This window comes from Moschus berezovskii, chromosome 13, assembly GCF_049115385.1.
Source record: "Moschus berezovskii isolate FMDL1 chromosome 13, NW_MosBer_1.0, whole genome shotgun sequence".
In the NCBI taxonomy this organism is placed as follows: Eukaryota; Metazoa; Chordata; class Mammalia; order Artiodactyla; family Moschidae; genus Moschus; species Moschus berezovskii.
The window spans coordinates 14,673,305-14,692,140 of record NC_142472.1 but is presented as its reverse complement, the minus strand read 5'-3'; the positions used below and the strand labels follow the sequence as shown (position 1 = coordinate 14,692,140).

Here is an 18,836-nt window from a genome sequence, read left to right as displayed (position 1 = left end):
TCAGGTTGCGCCTGAGCAAAGTTCCCTAAACCTGCCTCCACCTTCTTCCCCAACTCAGTAAATGGAGACCCTGCCCTTCCTCCTCCTCACCCCGAACACCACTGTCTCTTCTCTTACAGCCCGCACCCGTCCTGTCAGCAGGCCATTCTGACTCCACCTTCAACACGTGCCTGGAGTGTAGCCCGTCTCTCCATTCCCACTGCTCTCACTCTGGTCCTGACCACCGTCATCTCTCACCTCGATTATTCTGGGAGCCTCCTCACTTGTATCCACCCTCACCCTTCCCTCTTACTGCCTGTTTTCCGCAAAGCACAGGAGTGATTCCTTAAACACCCACGGCCGTGTAAGTCCTCCCATCCCCTCTTACTGGAGTGCCCCCAGGCTCCTCCTGCTCTATTTCTGCCCTCTCTCCCCTCATTCTCACTCTGCCCTCCGGCCTCCTTGTCCTGAACCCCTTGGGCGTCTCCCCGTGGCCCCTGCACCCTCCCCTCCCTCTGTGAGGCGCAGCATCTCCAGGTCTGCCTGAGCTCCCCTCCCAGATCCGCTCACCCTCCTCTGAGCAGAGCCCTCCCCCGCAGTGTGGACTCACTTCCCTCCTTCACTCTCCATCCCCCTGAGCCGGCTTGCTTTTCCTTCCTGTCCTCAGTCCTTGTGCTCAGGTTAATTTTCCATATCATTTGTCTTCCATCATGGAAAGAAACTCTAGGAGCTTTGTTTCTTCACAGCTGAGCTCATTGTTCCCAGAGCAATGCCTGTCATACAGTAGGTCCTGAGTAAATATCTGTTAAAACGGTCAAACGCATAGATGCTGTGCAAAACTACAGAATGAAAACATTTTTTTTTTTTAATGTTCAAGCCTACAGTTTAGTTACGCTGACGTATACCCACTGCTCTAGCTTCCCAGGTAGCTTGGTGGGAAAGACTCCATCTGCCAGTGCAGGAGACACAGGAAACACTGATTCGATCCCTGGGTCAGGAAGATCTCCTGGAGGAGGAAACAGCAAACCACTCCAGTGTTGTTGCCTGGAGAATCCCATGGACAGAAGAGCCCTAGTCCATGAGGTTACAAAGAGTTGAATATGACTGAGAGCTGAGCATGTATGCACGTTAATCAAATACTTGTATGAGGAGCTAATGCTAAAAGTGTAAGATAGTAGTAGAACACAATTTATATCTTTTTCTTTTTTCCCTTTTCTATCTGTGTAGGATTTATCCCTTTTGGAGGAAGGAGATCTAACTGAGATAGGAGACGGAGGAACCCCGCTGAGTGAAGGACAGAAAGGCCGGGTCAGCCTCGCCAGGTAAATGGGGTTTCAGTTGCCACCCTGCCCCTCCTTCTCCGTGGCTCCCAGTGGACGTGAGCACGCAGGCCCCGCACACCGGGTGGGCCTGTGTGAAGCAGGGACTTGGTCCTTTCCCTGGGCTTGTAGGAGAAACATGAAGTTGTTGGACAGCATCATGATTCAGAGATGAGACCTAGGGAGTGTGTAGTGTCCTCTCCTGATGTCTGTCTACATTTTCTAGAGCTGTGTATCAGGACGCAGACATCTACCTCCTGGATGATCCGTTCAGCGCAGTGGATGCAGGAGTCAGCAGGCACTTGTTCGAACAGTGAGTTTGCTCCTGTTTTCTATCGTTTCTTCTTTCCAAGAATCCTGTAGGGATGAGGGAAGAGAGCTCAGGAAGGTCTCTGTGCTCCAGGAGACTCAGGTCCCTCTGCTCTGGTGTCCCTCCCTCCCCTCCCTTCCTTCCACAGAAGATCCATTGTAGAGAAATCTTGCCTCATGATGAGGTCAGGACACAAAAATACAGCAGGTGCTTCCAGTGTGTGGGGGACAGTGGGGTCCATGATTTCAGTTCAGTTCAGTTCAGTCGCTCAGTCGTGTCCGACTCTCCGCGACCCCATGAATCACAGCACGCCAGGCCTCCCTGTCCATCACCAACTCCCAGAGTTCACTCAAACTCATGTCCATCGAGTCCGTGATGCCATCCAGCCATCTCATTCTCTGTCGTCCCCTTCTCCTCCCGCCCCCAACCTTTCCCAGCATCAGAGTCTTTTCCAGTGAGTCAACTCATCACATGAGGTGGCCAAAGTATTGCAGTTTCAGCTTTAGCATCAGTCCTTCCAATGAACACCCAGGATTGATCTCCTTTAGAATGGACTGGTTGGATCTCCTTCCAGTACAAGGGACTCTCAAGAGTCTTCTCCAGCACCACAGTTCAAAAGCATCAATACTTTAGGGAGTGACAAATACGTGGCAGTTTCCTTCCTACTACTTGTAGTTGATTACCAGACACTCTGGGTGGATCCAGATCCCGAGAATAAGAAAGATGATGTAGGGTTTTTAAATCAGAGAGTGAGACTCTATAACCTGGTACTTGGCTGCCATTTTTTTCCTCCATCATTTGCTTAAGGCACGTTAGAAGCAAAGTTTTCGGTACTGACATAGGGCTTCCATGGAAAGACCCTGTTGGTTTTTGCTTGTTATTTTATCACTTTGGAAATAAAGTCTTTATTAAGTCTAGATTTAATAAAGTCTAGAATTTGAGAATCATTTATTCCACATCTGAGTATGATTTCAATCATTTCATGTTATTTCATGGATGCTTACTAGAATTAATACTTAGACCTACAATGTAGTGTCACCTATAATCTGGCTTAAGTCTTGACTCTCATTCCTGTTTCTAAAATGCAGAACTTGTCAGTGGCTCCTGGTTGGCTATACAATGACTACGGTAGAACAACTCTGATTCTTTTCTGTGTAGAAAAGAATCACACACCTAACACACACCGACTGAGGCCTCTTATGGAATCTAGTCTGGCCTTTTTGATAGCCTTGAGAACTTGTTTTTTTTTCCTAAAACAGCCTTCACATCTCCCCCATGGTCAGGTCACTTGCTGTTGTTTTCTTTGTTAAAGTCAACGAGCCTTCCAGCTGCACTTATAAACGCCCTGCTTGTGCACTGAGATCAATGCCTTATTGCACAAAACCCCTTAGTTTACAAGGAGGACGGTGAGCCAGGAGAGGGGAAGGACCCACAAAGGGCAGAATAAGGGAGACTAGGATGCCCAGCTCTCATTCCTGCTTCTGAGGAACGTGTTTCTACGTGGAGCTTGTTCAAACAGATGCCTGGGGGAAAGCTCAGCAGAGTCAGGGTTTAGAGTGTTTTAATACAGGATAGTGAGTGTTGAATGTAAAGTGGAAGTGTCAGTTGGAGGCTTTCACTGAAGTTGGAAAGCTCCCTGTGCCCGGGGCTGGGCGGGCAGTGCCCTGGGGGCCTGCAGGCTGGCCAGGTGTGTGGAGGCTGAGAAGAGGACCCAGTCTTCTGAAGGAAGAGGAGAAGCTCAGGTGTGGAGGGAGGAGGAAGCAGGGCTGTAAGGAGAACAGCAGGCATGTCCTTGCCTGGAGGAGGCGGGGTATGCAGCAGAGAGAAGTCGTTTGGGAATTCTCTGTCATGTCCTGTGTTAGTTTCTAGGACTGTGTCTGTCCAGGCTGCTCTCACAGGACACCAGTGCTGGGTGGCTTAGAAATAACAGAAGTTTTTATCTCACGGTTTTAGCGGCTGGGAAAGTCCGAGTCAGGGTGCTGCAAGAGTCAGTCTGGTGAGGGTCCGATTCCTGCAACCTCATGTGGTGGCAGAGGTGAGGGGCCATGTGGTCCCTTTTATAAGGACACCAATCACTTTCATGCAGGCTCCATCCTCATGACCTGGTCCCTCCCGATGGCCCCACCTCCTAATACCGACACAGTGGGGATTAGGTCTCAATGTATGACTTTTGAGGAGTAAAACATTCAGTCTATAACAAGTTGTCACAGATGGGGGTGATCAAAGAATAGAAATTAAGTTTCTCACAGCTCTTGAGGCTACAGGTTCAAGGTGTAGGTGGCTTGGTTTCTCCTGAGACCTCTCTTCTTGCCTTCTGACCACATCCCCCTCACTGTGTCCTCACACGGTCAGGGTTTTCTCTAGTTGCAGTGAGCAGGGTCTACTCTCTAGTTGTGGTGTGTGGACTTCTCATGGCGGTGGCTTCTCTCATTGCAGAGCCCGGGCTCTGGGGTGCGTGGGCTTAGTAGTTGCGGTTACTGGGCTCCAGAGCACAGGCTCAGCAGTTGTGGTGCTTGGGCTGAGGTGCTTTGTGCATGTGGGATCTTCCTGGACCAGGGAGGGATTCCGTGTCTCCTGCACTGCCAGGTGGATTCTTAGCCACTGAGCCACCAGGGGAGCCCCCATTTGTATATTTTTACTTATATGTCTATTGCCTTGGTGGAGAAGGCAATGGCAACCCACTCCAGTACTCTTGCCTGGAAAATCCCGTGGATGGAGAAGGAAATGGTAACCCACTCCAGTATTCTTGCCTGGAGAATCCCATGGACGAGAAGCCTGGTAGGCTACAGTCCATGGGGTCGCAAAGAGTCGGACACGACTGAGTGACGGAACGGAACGGAACGGAGGAGCCTGGTAGGCTGCAGTCCATGGGGTCGCTAAGATTTGGACACAACTGAGCGACTTCACTTTCACTTTTCACTTTCATGCATTGGAGAAGGAAACGGCAACCCAGGGGCGGGGGAGCCTGGTGGGCTGCAGTCTATGGGGTCGCACAGGGTCAGACACGACTGAAGCGACTTAGCAGCAGCAGCCTTAGGAGACTGACCTAAGAAAACACTGGTATAATTTATGTCACAGAATGTTTTGCCTATAATCTCTACTGGGAGTTTTCTGGTGTCACGTCTTATGATTAAGTATTTAAGCCATTTCGAGTTTATTTTTGGGCATGGTGAGGGCGTGTGTTCTGACTTCATTGATTCACATGCTTGTGTCTCTGTCCTTGTATCTTAGTCTCTTCATCTAAGCACACCAGTCAGATTAGATTAGATCCAGTATAATTAAGGGTAATGATTACCTCTTTCAAGTCCACGACACCAAATTCTAAGGTACTGATGACTCAGGTGACCACATGTGAATCTGAGGGAACATGATTGATTTACAGCAGGTCCAGAATAGCAAAGTTGAGACTTCAGCAGAGTCAACAAGTGTGAGAGGGAGGCCTGTGAGGAGCTCTGGGCTCTGGACACTAGGAGCTGACTAGGAGCTAGGATTCCACGTCCACTAAGCGGGCATTGTTAGACTTTGGTGGAACCTGCCCAGGTATAAAACGTGCTTAGTGTTGGGGTGATAAAAGAGTTGTGGAGATGGATGGTGGTGATGGTCGCATATCAGTGTGAATGTACTTAATGCCACTGAGTTGTATGTTTAAAACGGCAGAAATGGTAAATTTCATGTTAGGTATATGGTAACACACATACAAACCTGAATAGTAGCACAGAATCCTTGAGAACAAGAGAGAACAGGGCAGATGACACGTGGCATGGTCTCCAGCTCTCCAATCTGACCCCCCTTTCCCAGCCTCTCCCATTCATGGTTTGATGAATTTTCCGTTAGAGAAGTGCCTGTGTCTTGTCAAGAATTCAGTGACAGGAGCTAGTGCTGTGACAGGGATTCCCCACCCCCACCCTCCTGGCATCATGAGTATCTCAGCCTCCTTGTTCCCAGCACCCCACCCTGAGCTCACAAATGTGTGTTACCACATCTTGTGTGCATCTGCACAAGTTCTCCATCAAGGCAGGAACAGATTCTGCTGGTGATTGCATCCATGTCACAGGGAAGGGAGAGCAAGGCATTTTGGTGCCAAGTACAGTGTGCTGATAGAAGAAGTTCTCCTGAGTTCTTTTTCAAACACTGGAGATATTTATAAAATCCTCTCAAATATTTTGAGTATACTGCTTTGGATATATAGTTGATAGAAGCAAGCTTAAGACTGTTGTTTGTAATCAGAACCACATTCTCTAGGGAAACTTAAAGCAGAGAGCATGAAAGCAATTTAGGAAACCAGTCAGCACCAACTGGAGCGTGTTCTCAAGTTAGAGAATCAGATGGAACAATATGCTGTGAACATAGTGGATTCTATCAGCTACAGAAGGTGAGGCTGACGTGAACTGACGCAGCCTCACCTGTGTCCAGCCACGGATCCCACCCTGGTTCAGCCCCACATCACTAGACCCCTGTCTCCTGTGTCATCAGGTCTTGGGGTCTGTCCTGATCAGACTCCCACGCTGCTGTCTACACAGCTCACCCACCTGCTCCAGCCCTTCACGGACACCTCCCCCCACCACCACCACCACATTCACAAAGCAGCTCCAGGTCCTCAAACAAACAGGCTTCCTTGCCATCTGCCCCCATCAGCCATTCCAGTTCCTACCCACACCCACTCGGTATCCAGCTGTGCTGGCTCTGTGGGGATCCTTTCATACCCCCTTCTGTCTGTACATATTGGTCCTTCTGTGTAGGGTCCCCTTGTTTCTCCCCCGGTGGCGCTGCGGGGGAGAGCAAGGCGTCGGCGAATCCTCCTAGGCCTCGGATGCGGAGCCCGTTTTGCCTCCCCGCGCCGGAGAGGCGGGGAAGAAACCCCAGGGGAAAGGTGAGCTGGCCGCCCGCCCCGCAGCCCTCCTCGCCCGGAGAAGGACACTCAGACGCAGCGGGGGTTCTGTCAAGGCTGCTGCTGCTGCTGCTGCTAAGTCACTTCAGTCCTGTCCGACTCTGTGTGACCCCATAGACGGCAGCCCACCAGGCTCCCCCGTCCCTGGGATTCTCCAGGCAAGAACACTGGAGTGGGTTGCCATTTCCTTCTCCAGTGTGTGAAAGTGAAAAGTGAAAGTGAAGTCGCTCAGTCATGTCTGACTCGTAGCGACCCCACGGACTGCAGCCTACCAGGCTGCTCCGTCCATGGGATTTTCTAGGCAAGAGTACTGGAGTGGCTTGCCATTGCCTTCTCCCTCTGTCAAGGCAGTTCCCCTTCATTGTTACAAGCTCTCCTATATAAAGGCAAGCGTGGGGGTTTTGCAACGGACTTCCTGCGGTGGCTCCAATCATATTAAAGGTCAGGTCGTCACGCGCTGACGTCACAATAGAGGTCTAGGGTGATCATGCGCTGTTCACGCAAGGGGAAGTGTTCAGGGGCCAATCACAATTTTTTGTGATTATCTGGGGCCGCGCCCTCCTGACATCCGTCAGGCGCCATCTTTATGGGTGCGCCTTTGCCATGTGTCCTTTTTCAGCCAGGCGCCCTATACTTCTGTCCCAGAGCCAGGGAGCAGTGTGCCAGGACACAGAAGGAAGGTGGAAGACGGGACCTGCCATTCCCACCTACTTCTCCAGGGGGTGCCCGTGCCCGCTGTCTTCCCCACAGCCATGTGTTCCCCTGCCACCCGTTGTAGCTCAGTTGGGAAAGAATCTGTCTGCAGTGCAGGAGACCCAGGTTCGACTCCTGGGTCGGGAAGATCCCCTGGAGAAGGAAATGGCAACTCAATCCAGTGTTCTTGCCTGGAGAATCCCTGGGACGGGGGAGCCTGGTTGGCTGCTGTCTATGGGTCGCACAGAATTGGACACAACTGAAGCGACTTAACAGCAGCAGCAGTAGGGGTATCTTGACTAAGAGAACTGGTGGATGCTCTGAGCCATTGGGTGATTTCCACTGTGATTTGGGCCATTTGGATTCTGTTCTTTTACTTTCATATTTGGAAGGTGTTCGCACCAAATGTAATAAGACTTGCTTCCTGGATGGAACTGGGAATGTTGTAGTGACTGATAGAGGCCATGCTGGCATTCATTAGAATCTATTAATTTTTTGTTATGAATATTTGCATCATTAATTATAAATAATCACCTAGAAAGCTAAGAATTTTTAAATGAAATGGATCCCTCTACTCCCAATCCTGAGTAGCAATAAAATAGTGTTTTAGTTTAGTCAAGTTTTGAAATCTCAGTATTAGTTGTTTTCCTTTATGAAACATGTAAATACTTGTTAAACTGAGTTTTAGAGGAAAAAACTTAGCTGTTAGTGCCTCCTTCACTAGACTGGTTTTAAGAATTTTTATACCACTCGGTTCAAATTTGCTGCTGATAAATTTAAGAACCTAGTTGGATTAATTGATTTATGCTTATTTAATTTTTATTATTGATTTGGTATTTAAAGATCTTTGACTGCTGTGTGGTCTTTGTCTCACTGTTTTCAAAATATAAATTTTCAGTTTGAGGCATTCCATTAATGTGCTTTTGCATCTGTGCCTTTTACATTTGTAGGTGTATCTGTCAGGTGTTGAAGGAGAAGATCACAATCTTAGTCACTCATCAGTTGCAGCACCTAAAGGATGAAAGTCAGATTCTGATATTGAAAGATGTAAGTAATTTCTAGAAGTCCGTGGAATTATGAGCACTCAGGTGTGTTAAAGGACAGACCTCCCTGCAGGTCACTCTCCTGGGTTCATGGTAAACGCCCTCTTCTCCCTCAGTTTTTTGCCCCCTTCTTCTCAGAGCTGGTGTTCAAGCCTTGGAGGATGAACCTAAAGCCCTGTTGAAATGTCACTATTTCACTCTAAGCCACATAAACCCTAAAGTGTATAAAAGTGCAACCACAGGGTTACTGAAAAATCAATATTCTAATGAAATTTGTTAAGGGTAATGTTGCCGTTCTATTTAGAACTTTTTCTTCCATGACTTAAGTCAAAGTGTATCACTTAGAAATTAGAGATTCTAAGATCTGTTGGTATCCAGGTGATTGTCATACATAGTTTGCCTGAAGAACATCTTCCATTAACTCCAGAAGCGAGGCTGGGTAGCCGAGCACCCGGGGCAGAGACGCCCTCTCTGCTGGTGTCCCCAGTTGCTGGTCTCCCCGCCCAGGTCTCTATGTGCCTGATACGTGTGGGAGCCTGTGCAGCAGGACAAGGCCCTGCCCTCACGGGGCTCCTGTTCTTATGGGGAGGATGTGACAAAGAAGGTGACATCCTGACCTCTCTGAGGAGCTGGTGCCTCAGAGTCTGAGTGACATAAAGGTGGAGGCCACACAGTCACCTGGGGGGGGGAATCTGAGTCAGGGGGTCCTCAGGAAGGAGGACCCCCTAAGGAAGGAGGGACCTGGCAGGTTGGAGGAATGGCAGGAAGACCAGCATGTCTGAGGAGAGTGATCAGGGGGATGTGGAGGGAGCTGGTCCCTGAGCACTGAGCAGTGGGATGGACCTAGAAGTGGGATGGAAGCCTTGGACGGTCCGGAGCAGAGGAGGGATGTGGTCTGATGTGGGAGTTAAGAGATTTCGCTGATGGTCACTGGAGGGGTGACAGCAGAAGCAGTTACAAGGCTTAGTAAAGCTGAGAAGACAGAAGTGTGGGCTCAGGCTAGAGATTCAGTTTCTAGAGCTGCCGTATCACAGTACCACAAACTGGGTGACAGCAGGAGTTTATGGTCTCCCTGTTGTGGAGGCTACAAGTCCCAAATCCAGGTGCTGACATGGCTGTGCTCTCCCTGAAGGCTCCAGGGGAGAATCCTTCCCTCCAGCCTCTGGTGTTCACCGGCCTTCCTTGGTGTTCTGTGGTCTCTGTTTCTGATGTCACGTGGCTGATGTCCCTGTGTCAGTCTGGATCTCTTCTCTTCTCATAATGACATCAGTCTTGCTGAATTTAGGTCACCCTGCTCCAGTGTGACCTCATCGTAACTTGATTACATCTGCAAAGACCCTGTATCCATATAAGGTCACGTTCCCAGGTGTCATGTTTGACCTTATCTTTTTGAGGAGGGATCACCATCCAACCCACAACTCCTAGCATGGTTGCGGGTGGGGTGGAGAGTAATGAGAAGTGTTCAGACTTGGTGGTCGTTTGATGCTTCACTCCTTGGCTTGTTTACCTCTGGGTCTCAGCACCTTTGTTGTTAGCCTCTGACTGCTCCACAGGTCCTTGGTCAGATCCCCGACTTCTGAAATGAATCTCTGCTGTAAGAAAGATTATTAAGATACAGAACCCCTGCCTCTCTAGAAGCAGTTGCATGTGTCAGCCCTTCTCCACTCCTCCAGGAGTGGGGGGAGGCTAAGGTTTCTCAAGCTTGAGAGCAGTTGATTTCATGTGCAGAGAGGGCAATTCTAGTGTGTAAACCCCAATGTTGACAGTGTTATGAGCCAGGATCAGTGGGCAGGAGTGTAACGTATTTTGCCCATCTCTAGATGTTTTGGGTTCCCCTTATTGCTTCCTTTGACCCCCCAATTTTAGTACTAACAAATCAACTATTTATCCACTGGTGAGCACCCCTGGATGAGTTGGGGTCCATCCTTACTGTCAGGTCCCTCTCTTCACAGCAGATGGGGGATGGCTGTTCCTTCACTCCCCGGAATTGTCAGTGCTTGACTGTTGAGTGAAATTGCTGTCTTTGTACTTCCAGTCATTTCATTGTGCATGTTACAGATTTGAAGTGGTGAGTGGTGATTTCTTTAAAGAGGTGTGTGAATTTTTGCCTCCCAAGTGGAACAAGACAACATATCCTGCGTGATTTTTTAGTTCTGCAGTATCAGACGGTACCCAAAGGCTTCCCTGCATTTTTCCCAGTGGACCCCCTCAGGGGAGAGGGTGAGAGAGGTCCCAGCAAGGGTCCTGGGCCAGCTTTCTCCACCTGAGCTGCCTTAACCAGAGCTGCTCTCAATTGATGTTTTATATCCTGAGGTTTTTTTTTCCCTTAATGTTTTATTTGCTACTGAGGGAATCAGCTGAGTCTGGTTCCATGGGGTCAGAAAATAGTAAAACATCTGCAGACATTATTTTATATGAATTTGTAAGAGAGAAACTGTGCAAGGATATTTCACTTGTTCAAAGAAAATGATTTGATTGGCTATATTTTAAGCAGTTGCCTGGTTTGCGGAAGCCTAGTTGGCTGCTTGTGGTTGGTCATTCCTAAGTTTTTTCTCAGATCTGAGTGCACTGATTCTGGCTTAGACTTTGCTTTGTGGACACAGACTGCCAAGGCTTTAGAGCCACTCCAGCCCCATGGCTTCCTTGTTTAATTACTTTAAAAGGTGGAATATTGAATTTTCAGTTGAGAACTTGCTGTGTGTGGGGACAGTTGTAGACCATGGAGATGCCTCTCATGGGTTTCTGTCCGGGGCTGGTTCCTATTATCCCAGCCAGGCACATGATAGTATGACAGTGACAGTGGTCAGTGAAGATTTAATGAGTGACTCTTACCCATATGCAGATGTGCTAGCCCCCACCTCTGGGTTAAGTTTAAATTTCTTTCCTGGAATTGTCACACGAGGCTTCTCTGAATTCCCATGTTGTCTAAAAAGACTGGTGCTGATCCTCCCACCAACCTCTGTGCTTCTTGCTTCCCTACGTGCCCAGGGTGGTCATGTCAATGGCCTCCATTTTTAACACATGAGCACACGTTTCTTTCACATCCCCCAGCACCTAGTAGAGGGACAGGGCTTGGCAGATAATGCAATGCTCAGTTCTGTACTGAGTTGACTGAACTAGATTTCTCAACAAGAATTCTAGACCCAGGGATCATTTTTTTTCAAAAATCATAATTTAAGATCAGATAAATTTTCTTGATTAGTATTTAGGTTGGTTTAATATTATAAAATATGAATTAATTTCTCTCAAATTTTTTATTTTAGGGGATAATGCTGGAAAGAGGAACTTACTCTGAGTTCCTGAAATCTGGGGTAGATATTTTTTCCCTTTTTGAGAAGGGGAATGAGCAGTCTGAGCCATCTCCAGTTCCAGGAACTCCCACTGTGATCTCTGAGTCTTTGGTTCAGTCTCTCCAATCTCCCAGGCCCTCGTTGAAAGATGCGGCTCCAGAAGACCAAGATGTGAGTTTCTCATCCTGCAGTGTGCCCGGGTCTGTCTGCTCCTGGTGATCTCATGGACCTTCAGTCTGCTCTGCTCATGACATCTTCATTTGTCCCAAAGTAGACCCTAAGGTTCCCAAAGTCTTGTTCCATGGAATTGGTAGAGTTAGAAGAGCACGAGGGGAGCAAGCCTGCTTGGGGTTCCCCTTTGGTGTAGGATGGAGAATCTTACGGAGATCTCCATAAGATCTCCATAAGTGGGTGCGTGCTATGAATTTCTGAGTGAATGTGGCTCACACTGATTGAAGACAGTTTACCATATTTACATCCTACTCATGCTGGTGGCCCCCGGCTTCCCTTATGCATCCCGAGGCTTAATGTGAAGACCCCCTTAGACTGAGTCCTGCCGAGTCATGTTAAATCATCTACTTCTCCTCTATGTTGGAGTGTTCTACCACTGCATGTGACTGATCGTATTATCTTGCCTCAGTGTCAGATGGTTTGTGATAGGCCAGAGGTAACGCGTGCAAAGGACCGGACACATGGTAGACACTTCGGTGTTAGTTCCTGTCCTGCTTTCTTACCCTTCAAGATAGAGAACCACATCTTGAATCCCAGTGGCCAGGAAAGAGCCGAGGACACACTAGGCTTCTGTGACTCTATGATGCATTCTAAGTCTTCCAGACAGAAATGCTGAAATGCCCTAGATCTCCCTTAAAAATATACACAGATTTTCCTTGATATCCAAACCCAGGAGCCTGGAATGATTCTGATAAGTATTCGGATTGGCTGTTCACTTTCTAAACTCAGGAATCATTCTGAAATTTAGGAACCAAATAGATTCAGATCATATGCTTGCAACACGCTATCCAAACTCCTCTTTAACTCTCTCTGTGAACTCAGTTTACTGTATTTGGCTAGTGTTTTGAGGCCCAAGTATGTTTTATGCTTCTGTCATTGAATAACACAGTCATCTCGAGGGATACATTAGCTCCATATCATTTTGTGTGTTATTTTAGAGGAAGGTTCTGCATTTATACATTAATTGATTTGGTTGTGTGTGTGTTGAGAGTCATGTTCTATTTTAAGCAAAGCTCCCCACCAGTGAATAACCTCATGTGAATGATGTTTAATATTTCTCAGAAATTCCTACGAGTGGGATGGCTGGGTCCAGGGGTAAACACATATGTGGTTTGGCCAGATATTCCCACACCCTTCTCCGTAGGAGATGGACCATCCTGCACCCCTACCAGTGTATGCAATGTGTCTGATTCCCACAGCTTTGCAGTGGAGGACATTGTTGAACTTTTGAAATTTGGGGTTCATTTAAAAAAAATTTCATCTCTCACTGCCATTTTTCCCTTCTAGACTGAGAATATACAGGTTACACTACCTCTGGAGGACCATTTGGAAGGAAAAGTTGGTTTTAAGATCTATAAGAATTACTTCACAGCTGGTGCTGACTGGCTTGTCATCATCTTCCTTATTCTAGTCAACATCGCAGCTCAGGTACATAAGGGCGTTTGTTTTGGTTTGTGCACTTGGCTTGATATTTACATACTATTTATACTGTATTTTATAATTATTTTTAAGTATTTGTATTAAGAGAATTATCTCAAAGACTTGGCTCATGCAGTTGTGGGCCTAGCTTGGTGAATGTGAAATCAGCAAGGCAGGCCTGCAGGCTGGAACCTCAGGCAGGAGCTGACCCTGCTGTCTTGAGACAGAATTTCTTCCTCCTCCAGGAAGCCTCAGGTTTTGCTCTTAGGGCCTTTGACTGACTGGATGAGGCAACCACAGTGTTGAGAGTGAACTCCTCTACTTAAGTTCTGATGATGGATGTGAGCCACATCCACAAAATACCTTCAGAGCAACATCTAGACAAGTGTATAGTTGAATCACTGGAGACTGCCCCAGCCAAGCTGACACCCAGAACTGACCATCACTGTACCTGTCAAGCTTTTTGCTTTGCAAAATCCCAACATTTGTTCTGTTATTACTGCCTTTTGCAGTCCACTTGGATTTGTGTTGAAGTACATTATATTTGGGGAACAAAGTCTTCTAGGGAAAAGGGGATTTCTTTTAAAGATATTAACTTGTAAGATGCCCTCCCCTGACCTGTGGTCATCTGGGGTGTGGGGTTTGGCACAGACCTGAGCCGGAAGGACCGTCTCCATGTTCTGGAGCCTTTCCACCCCCATCCTAGTGAGCGGGGTGTGAGGGCTCAGTAACATCAGTGTCTGAGTGACTGCTGTTTCCTGCTCCAGGTTGCCTACGTCCTGCAGGATTGGTGGCTTGCATTCTGGTGAGTGATTCCTGGTCTGACCCAAAATGCTGTGAAGGCTACATGAAGCCTCACTTTCCCACAGAGTCAGGGGGGAGATGGGCTAGTTCAGCCTCCTCTTCTGACCCTCACGTAGTTTCCCTGAAGAAAAATGAAAGTTCCTGTGGGTGGTGTGTGATCCCCTGGTGGTCTCTCCCATGTCCCTCCCTTTAGCAGCTTCTTCACAGACAATTTTTCTTTTCATTTTTTAAACTTTTAATATTGTATTGGGATATGACCGATCAACAATGTTGTGATAGTTTCTTTTGAATAGCGAAGGGACGCAGCCATACATATACATGTATCCATTCTCCCCCAAAATTCCCTCCCATCCAGGCTGCCACATAACATTGGGCAGAGTTCCATGTGCAATACAGTAAGCCCTTGTTGGTTACCTGTTTTAAATATAGCAGTTTGTGCATAAACATCCAAACTCTCTAGCTATCCTTTTCCCTGGCAACCATAAGTTCATTTTCTAAGTCTGTCTTCACAGATTATTTTGAAAACTAAAAGTTGTGATTCAGATTTTTAAAAGGGAGATATACACAGGGGCTTTCAAACTGGCAAACACTTTCCAGCATAATATACATTTCTTGAATTGAGGTAATTGTTTTGTGATATTTGTGTAAATTCTTTGTATATCTATAGTGTAATATTTTTTATTTCCTGTTCCATAGGGCAAATGTACAAAATGACCTGTATCTTGGGGGATATGTAAAAGAAGATGAAGATGTAGTGTTCATTCTGAACTGGTACTTAGGAGTTTATTCAGGTGAAGTTGAGTCATCTACTCTATAATGCCAGAGTTTAAGGTGCCTACAACGAGTCTGCATGAGCAAGAGGGCTTCCAGAGTAATTCAGTAATGTCTTAATAGATTAATTATCTGAATCGCATTTATTCTGTGAATTAATTAGAATAATTATTTTAAAGATCTACTAGAAGAAAAATGGTTGAATGGAGACTCTTAACTTGCTCCATACTGGATTTTGGTAGTTAAACCAGGATTGCATATTGAGAAAATCAGCCATTGGTAATATGTAGCTACTGTGCATTCTAATAGGTGTTTTAGCTAAATCTTATGTCATTATATGGATGGGCAAGGGAATAGAAATGAATCTGCACCCTGTGGTTCAGGTTGTTCCAATTCTGTCTGAATAAACCCTGGCTTTTACTGATCTTGGATGAAATCCTCTGGCAGCATGGGCTGCAAATAAAAGCATTATTCCCTCCCAGGTATGCAAAGCTCCCCTTTCCACACTGGCCATCTCCTGGGCTTCACTAATAACTTGAGAAGCTAAGCAGGGGAAGTCCAGTGTCTGAAATTAGGATTCCTTCTCTTTCTTACCCTGAGATTACAGTGTTACCTCCTCCCCAACTATGTGATTAATTCAAAATTTGCCTTGCCAGACTAATATTAACTATTAACATGACTCTGTCTATTCACAAGAGTATTTAGGATATATATATATATGATAGCATTACATACTATTTAAAGGATGTCTTTAATAAAAATTTTAAATGCTTTCTTTATCCATTCATCTGTTGACATACATTTACGTTGCTTCCATGTCCTAGCTTTTGTAAATAGTGTTGCTATGAACATGGGGTGCATGTGTCTTTGAATTATGGTTTTCTCAGCGTATATGCCCTGTAGTGGGATTGATGGGTCGTATGGTAGTTCTATTCTCAATTTTTTAAGGAACCTCCATACTGTTCTCCATAGTGACTGTAGCAGTTTACATTCCTACTAACAGTGCAAGAAGGTTCCCTTTTATTGTTTGTATATTTTTTGATGATGGCCATTCTGACTGGTGTGAGGTAATACTTTATTATAGTTTTGATATGCATTTCTCAAATAACGATACTGAGCATCTTTTCATGTGCCTTTTGACCATCTGTATGTCTTCTTTGGAGAAAGGTCTGTATAGGTCTTCTGCCCATTTTTTGATTGGGTTGTTTGGTTTTTTTGATACTATGCCGCATGAGCTGTTTGTATATTGTGGAGATTAATCCTTTGTCAGTTACTTATTTTGTAATTACTTTCTCCCATTCTCAGGACTGTCTTTTCATCTCACTTGTGATACATATATACACTGGATCGGGGGAGGGGGTCTCCCCGGGTAGCTCAAATGCTAAAGAATTTGCCTGCAATGCTGAAGCCCTGAGTTTCATCCCTGGGTCAGGAAGAACCCCTGGATAAAGGAGCGGCAACCCACTCCAGTATTCATACTCGGAAAATTCTATGGACAGAGGAGCCTGGCGGGCTACAGTCCATGGGGTTGCAAAGAGTTGGACATGACTGAGCAACTAACACACATGTACACTGGAATATTACTTACCCAGAGAAAGGAATGAGTAAGGGTCATTTGTCGAGAGGTAGACGGACCTTTGTCTGTCATACAAAGTAAAGTAAGTCAGAAAGAAAAAAACAGAACAAAATGTTTGTATTAATGCATATATATGGAATCTACCCTCTTCAGGGATCACTGCCTTATCATGGTGAAGGGGCTTGCATAACTCAGTGAAGCTATGAGCTATGCCATGGAGGGACACCTAAGACAGACGGGTCAGACAAAATGTAATCCACTGGAGGAGAGAATGGTAAACCACTCCAGTGCACTAGCCATGAGAAACCCATGAACTGCATAAAAAGGCAAAAAGATATGACACCAAAAGATTAGCCCCCCCCCCCAGGTCAGAAGGTGTCCAATAAGCTCCTGGGGAAGAGCAGAAGACAACTACTAATAGCTCCAGACAGAATGAAGTCACTGGGTCAAAGTGGAAATGACGCTCAGTTGTGGATGTGTCTGTTGGGGAAAGTAAAATCTGATGCTGTAAAGAAGAGTATTGCATAGGAGCCTGAATGTTAGGTCCATGAATCAAGGTAAATTGGATGTGGTCAAGCAGGAGATGGTAAGAGTAAACATAGACATCTTAGGAATCAGTGAGCTAAAATGGACGGGAACGGGTGAATTTAATTCAGATGACTGTTATATCTACTACTGTGGGAGAGAATTGCTTAGAAGAAATGGAATAGCCCTCATAATCAACAAGAGTCCAAAATGCAGTTCTTGGGTGCAACCTTAAAAATGACAGAATGATCTTGGTTCATTTCCAAGGCAAACCATTCAACGTCTCAGTAATACAAGTCTATGCTCCAGCCACTGATGCTGAAGAAGCTGAAGTTGATCAGTTCTGTGAAGATCTAGAAGACCTCCTGGAACTAAATGCAGAGTTCCAGAGAACAGCAAGGAGAGATTGGGAGCCCTTCTTCAATGGACTATACAAAGAAATAGAGGAAAAATAACAGAGAGGGTAAGGCTAGAGATCTCTTCAAGAAACTTGGAAATATCAAAGGAACATTTCATCCAGAGATGGGCACAATAAAGGACAGAAATGGTAAAGACGTAACTGAAGCAGAAGAGATCAACAAGAGATGGAAGAATACACAGAAGAACTATACGATAAAAATCTTAATGACCTGGATAACCGCCATGATGTAGTCGCTCACTCAGAGCCAGACATTCTGGAGTGTGAAGTCAAGTGAGCCTTAGGAAGCATGGCTGCCTATAAAGCTACTAGAGGTGATGGAATTCCAGCAGAGCTATTTAAAATCCTAAAAGATTTAAATTGCTTCACTCAATATGTCAGCAAATTTGGAAAATCCAGCAGTGGCCACAGGACTGGAAAAAGTCAGTCCTCATCCCAATTCCCAAGAAGGGCAGTACTAAAGAATGTTCATCAGACAATTGCACTCATCTCCCGTGCTACCAACGTTATGCTCAAAATCCTTCAAGCTATGTTCAGCATTATGTGAACTGAGAACTTCCAGATGTTCAAGCTGCGTTTAGAAAAGTCAGAGGAACCAGAGGTCAAATTGCCAACATTGGCTGGATCATAGAGAAAGCAAGGGAATTCCAGAAAAGCATCTACCTCTGTTTCACTAACTAAGCTAAAGCCTTTCACTGTTTTTGTCATAACAAACTATGGAAGCTCTTAAAGAGGTGGGAATACCAGACCTTCTTACCTGTCTCCTGAGAAACCTGTATGCAAATCAAGAAGCAACAGTTAGAACCCTGTGTGGAACAACTGATTGGTTCAGGATTGAGAAAGGAGTCAACAAGGCTGTTTATTGTCACCCTGTTTATTTAACGCATACAAAGAGCACATCATGTGAAATGCCAGGCTGGGTGGGTTACACTGGAATCAAGATTGCTGGAGAATATCAATCTCAGATATGTGGGTGATACCACTCTAATGGCAGAAACCACAAAGGAACTAAAGAGCCTCTAAAACTGAATATTAAAAAAAACTAAGATCATGGGATCCAGTCCCATCACTTCACGGCAAACAGAAGGGGAAAATTTGGGAGTAATGGCAGATTTCCTCTTTTTGGGCTCTAAAATCACTGCAGATGGTGACTGCAGCCATGAAATTAGAAGACAATTTCTTCTTGGTAGGAAAGTTATGACAAACCTAGACAGTGTGTTAAAAAGCAGTGACATCACTTTGCTGACAAAGGGCCATATACTCAAGGCTGTGTTCTTTCCAGTAGTCATGTACGGATGTGAGAGCTGGACAATAAAGAAGGCTGAGCACTGAAGAATTGAGGCTTTAGAACTGTGGTGCTAGAGAAGATTTGAGATTGAGAGTCCCTTGGACAGAAGGGAGATCAAAACAGTCAGTCTTAGAGGAAATCAACCATGAATACTCATTGGAAGTACTGATGCTGAAGCTGAAGCTCCAGTTCTTTGGCCTCTTGATGCAAGCAGCTGACTCACTGGAAAAGACCCTGATGCTGGGAAAGGTTGAAGGCAAAAGGACAAGAGAGTGACAGAGG

At 46.0% G+C, this 18,836-nt stretch overlaps 1 protein-coding gene across 1 annotated transcript in view; it reads left to right on the top strand.

Annotated features, from left to right (window-relative positions):
* The window catches only part of LOC148775805 (ATP-binding cassette sub-family C member 4-like), a 142,490-nt gene that overhangs the window by 39,287 nt on the left and 84,367 nt on the right, over positions 1-18,836 (top strand). Inside the window, exons 12-18 of the mRNA XM_088842647.1 lie at positions 1,207-1,301; positions 1,525-1,611; positions 8,140-8,236; positions 11,496-11,693; positions 13,041-13,181; positions 13,940-13,977; positions 14,673-14,767. Coding sequence (XP_088698773.1) covers positions 1,207-1,301; positions 1,525-1,611; positions 8,140-8,236; positions 11,496-11,693; positions 13,041-13,181; positions 13,940-13,977; positions 14,673-14,767 — 751 coding nt within the window. The remainder of the gene's footprint in view (positions 1-1,206; positions 1,302-1,524; positions 1,612-8,139; positions 8,237-11,495; positions 11,694-13,040; positions 13,182-13,939; positions 13,978-14,672; positions 14,768-18,836) is intronic.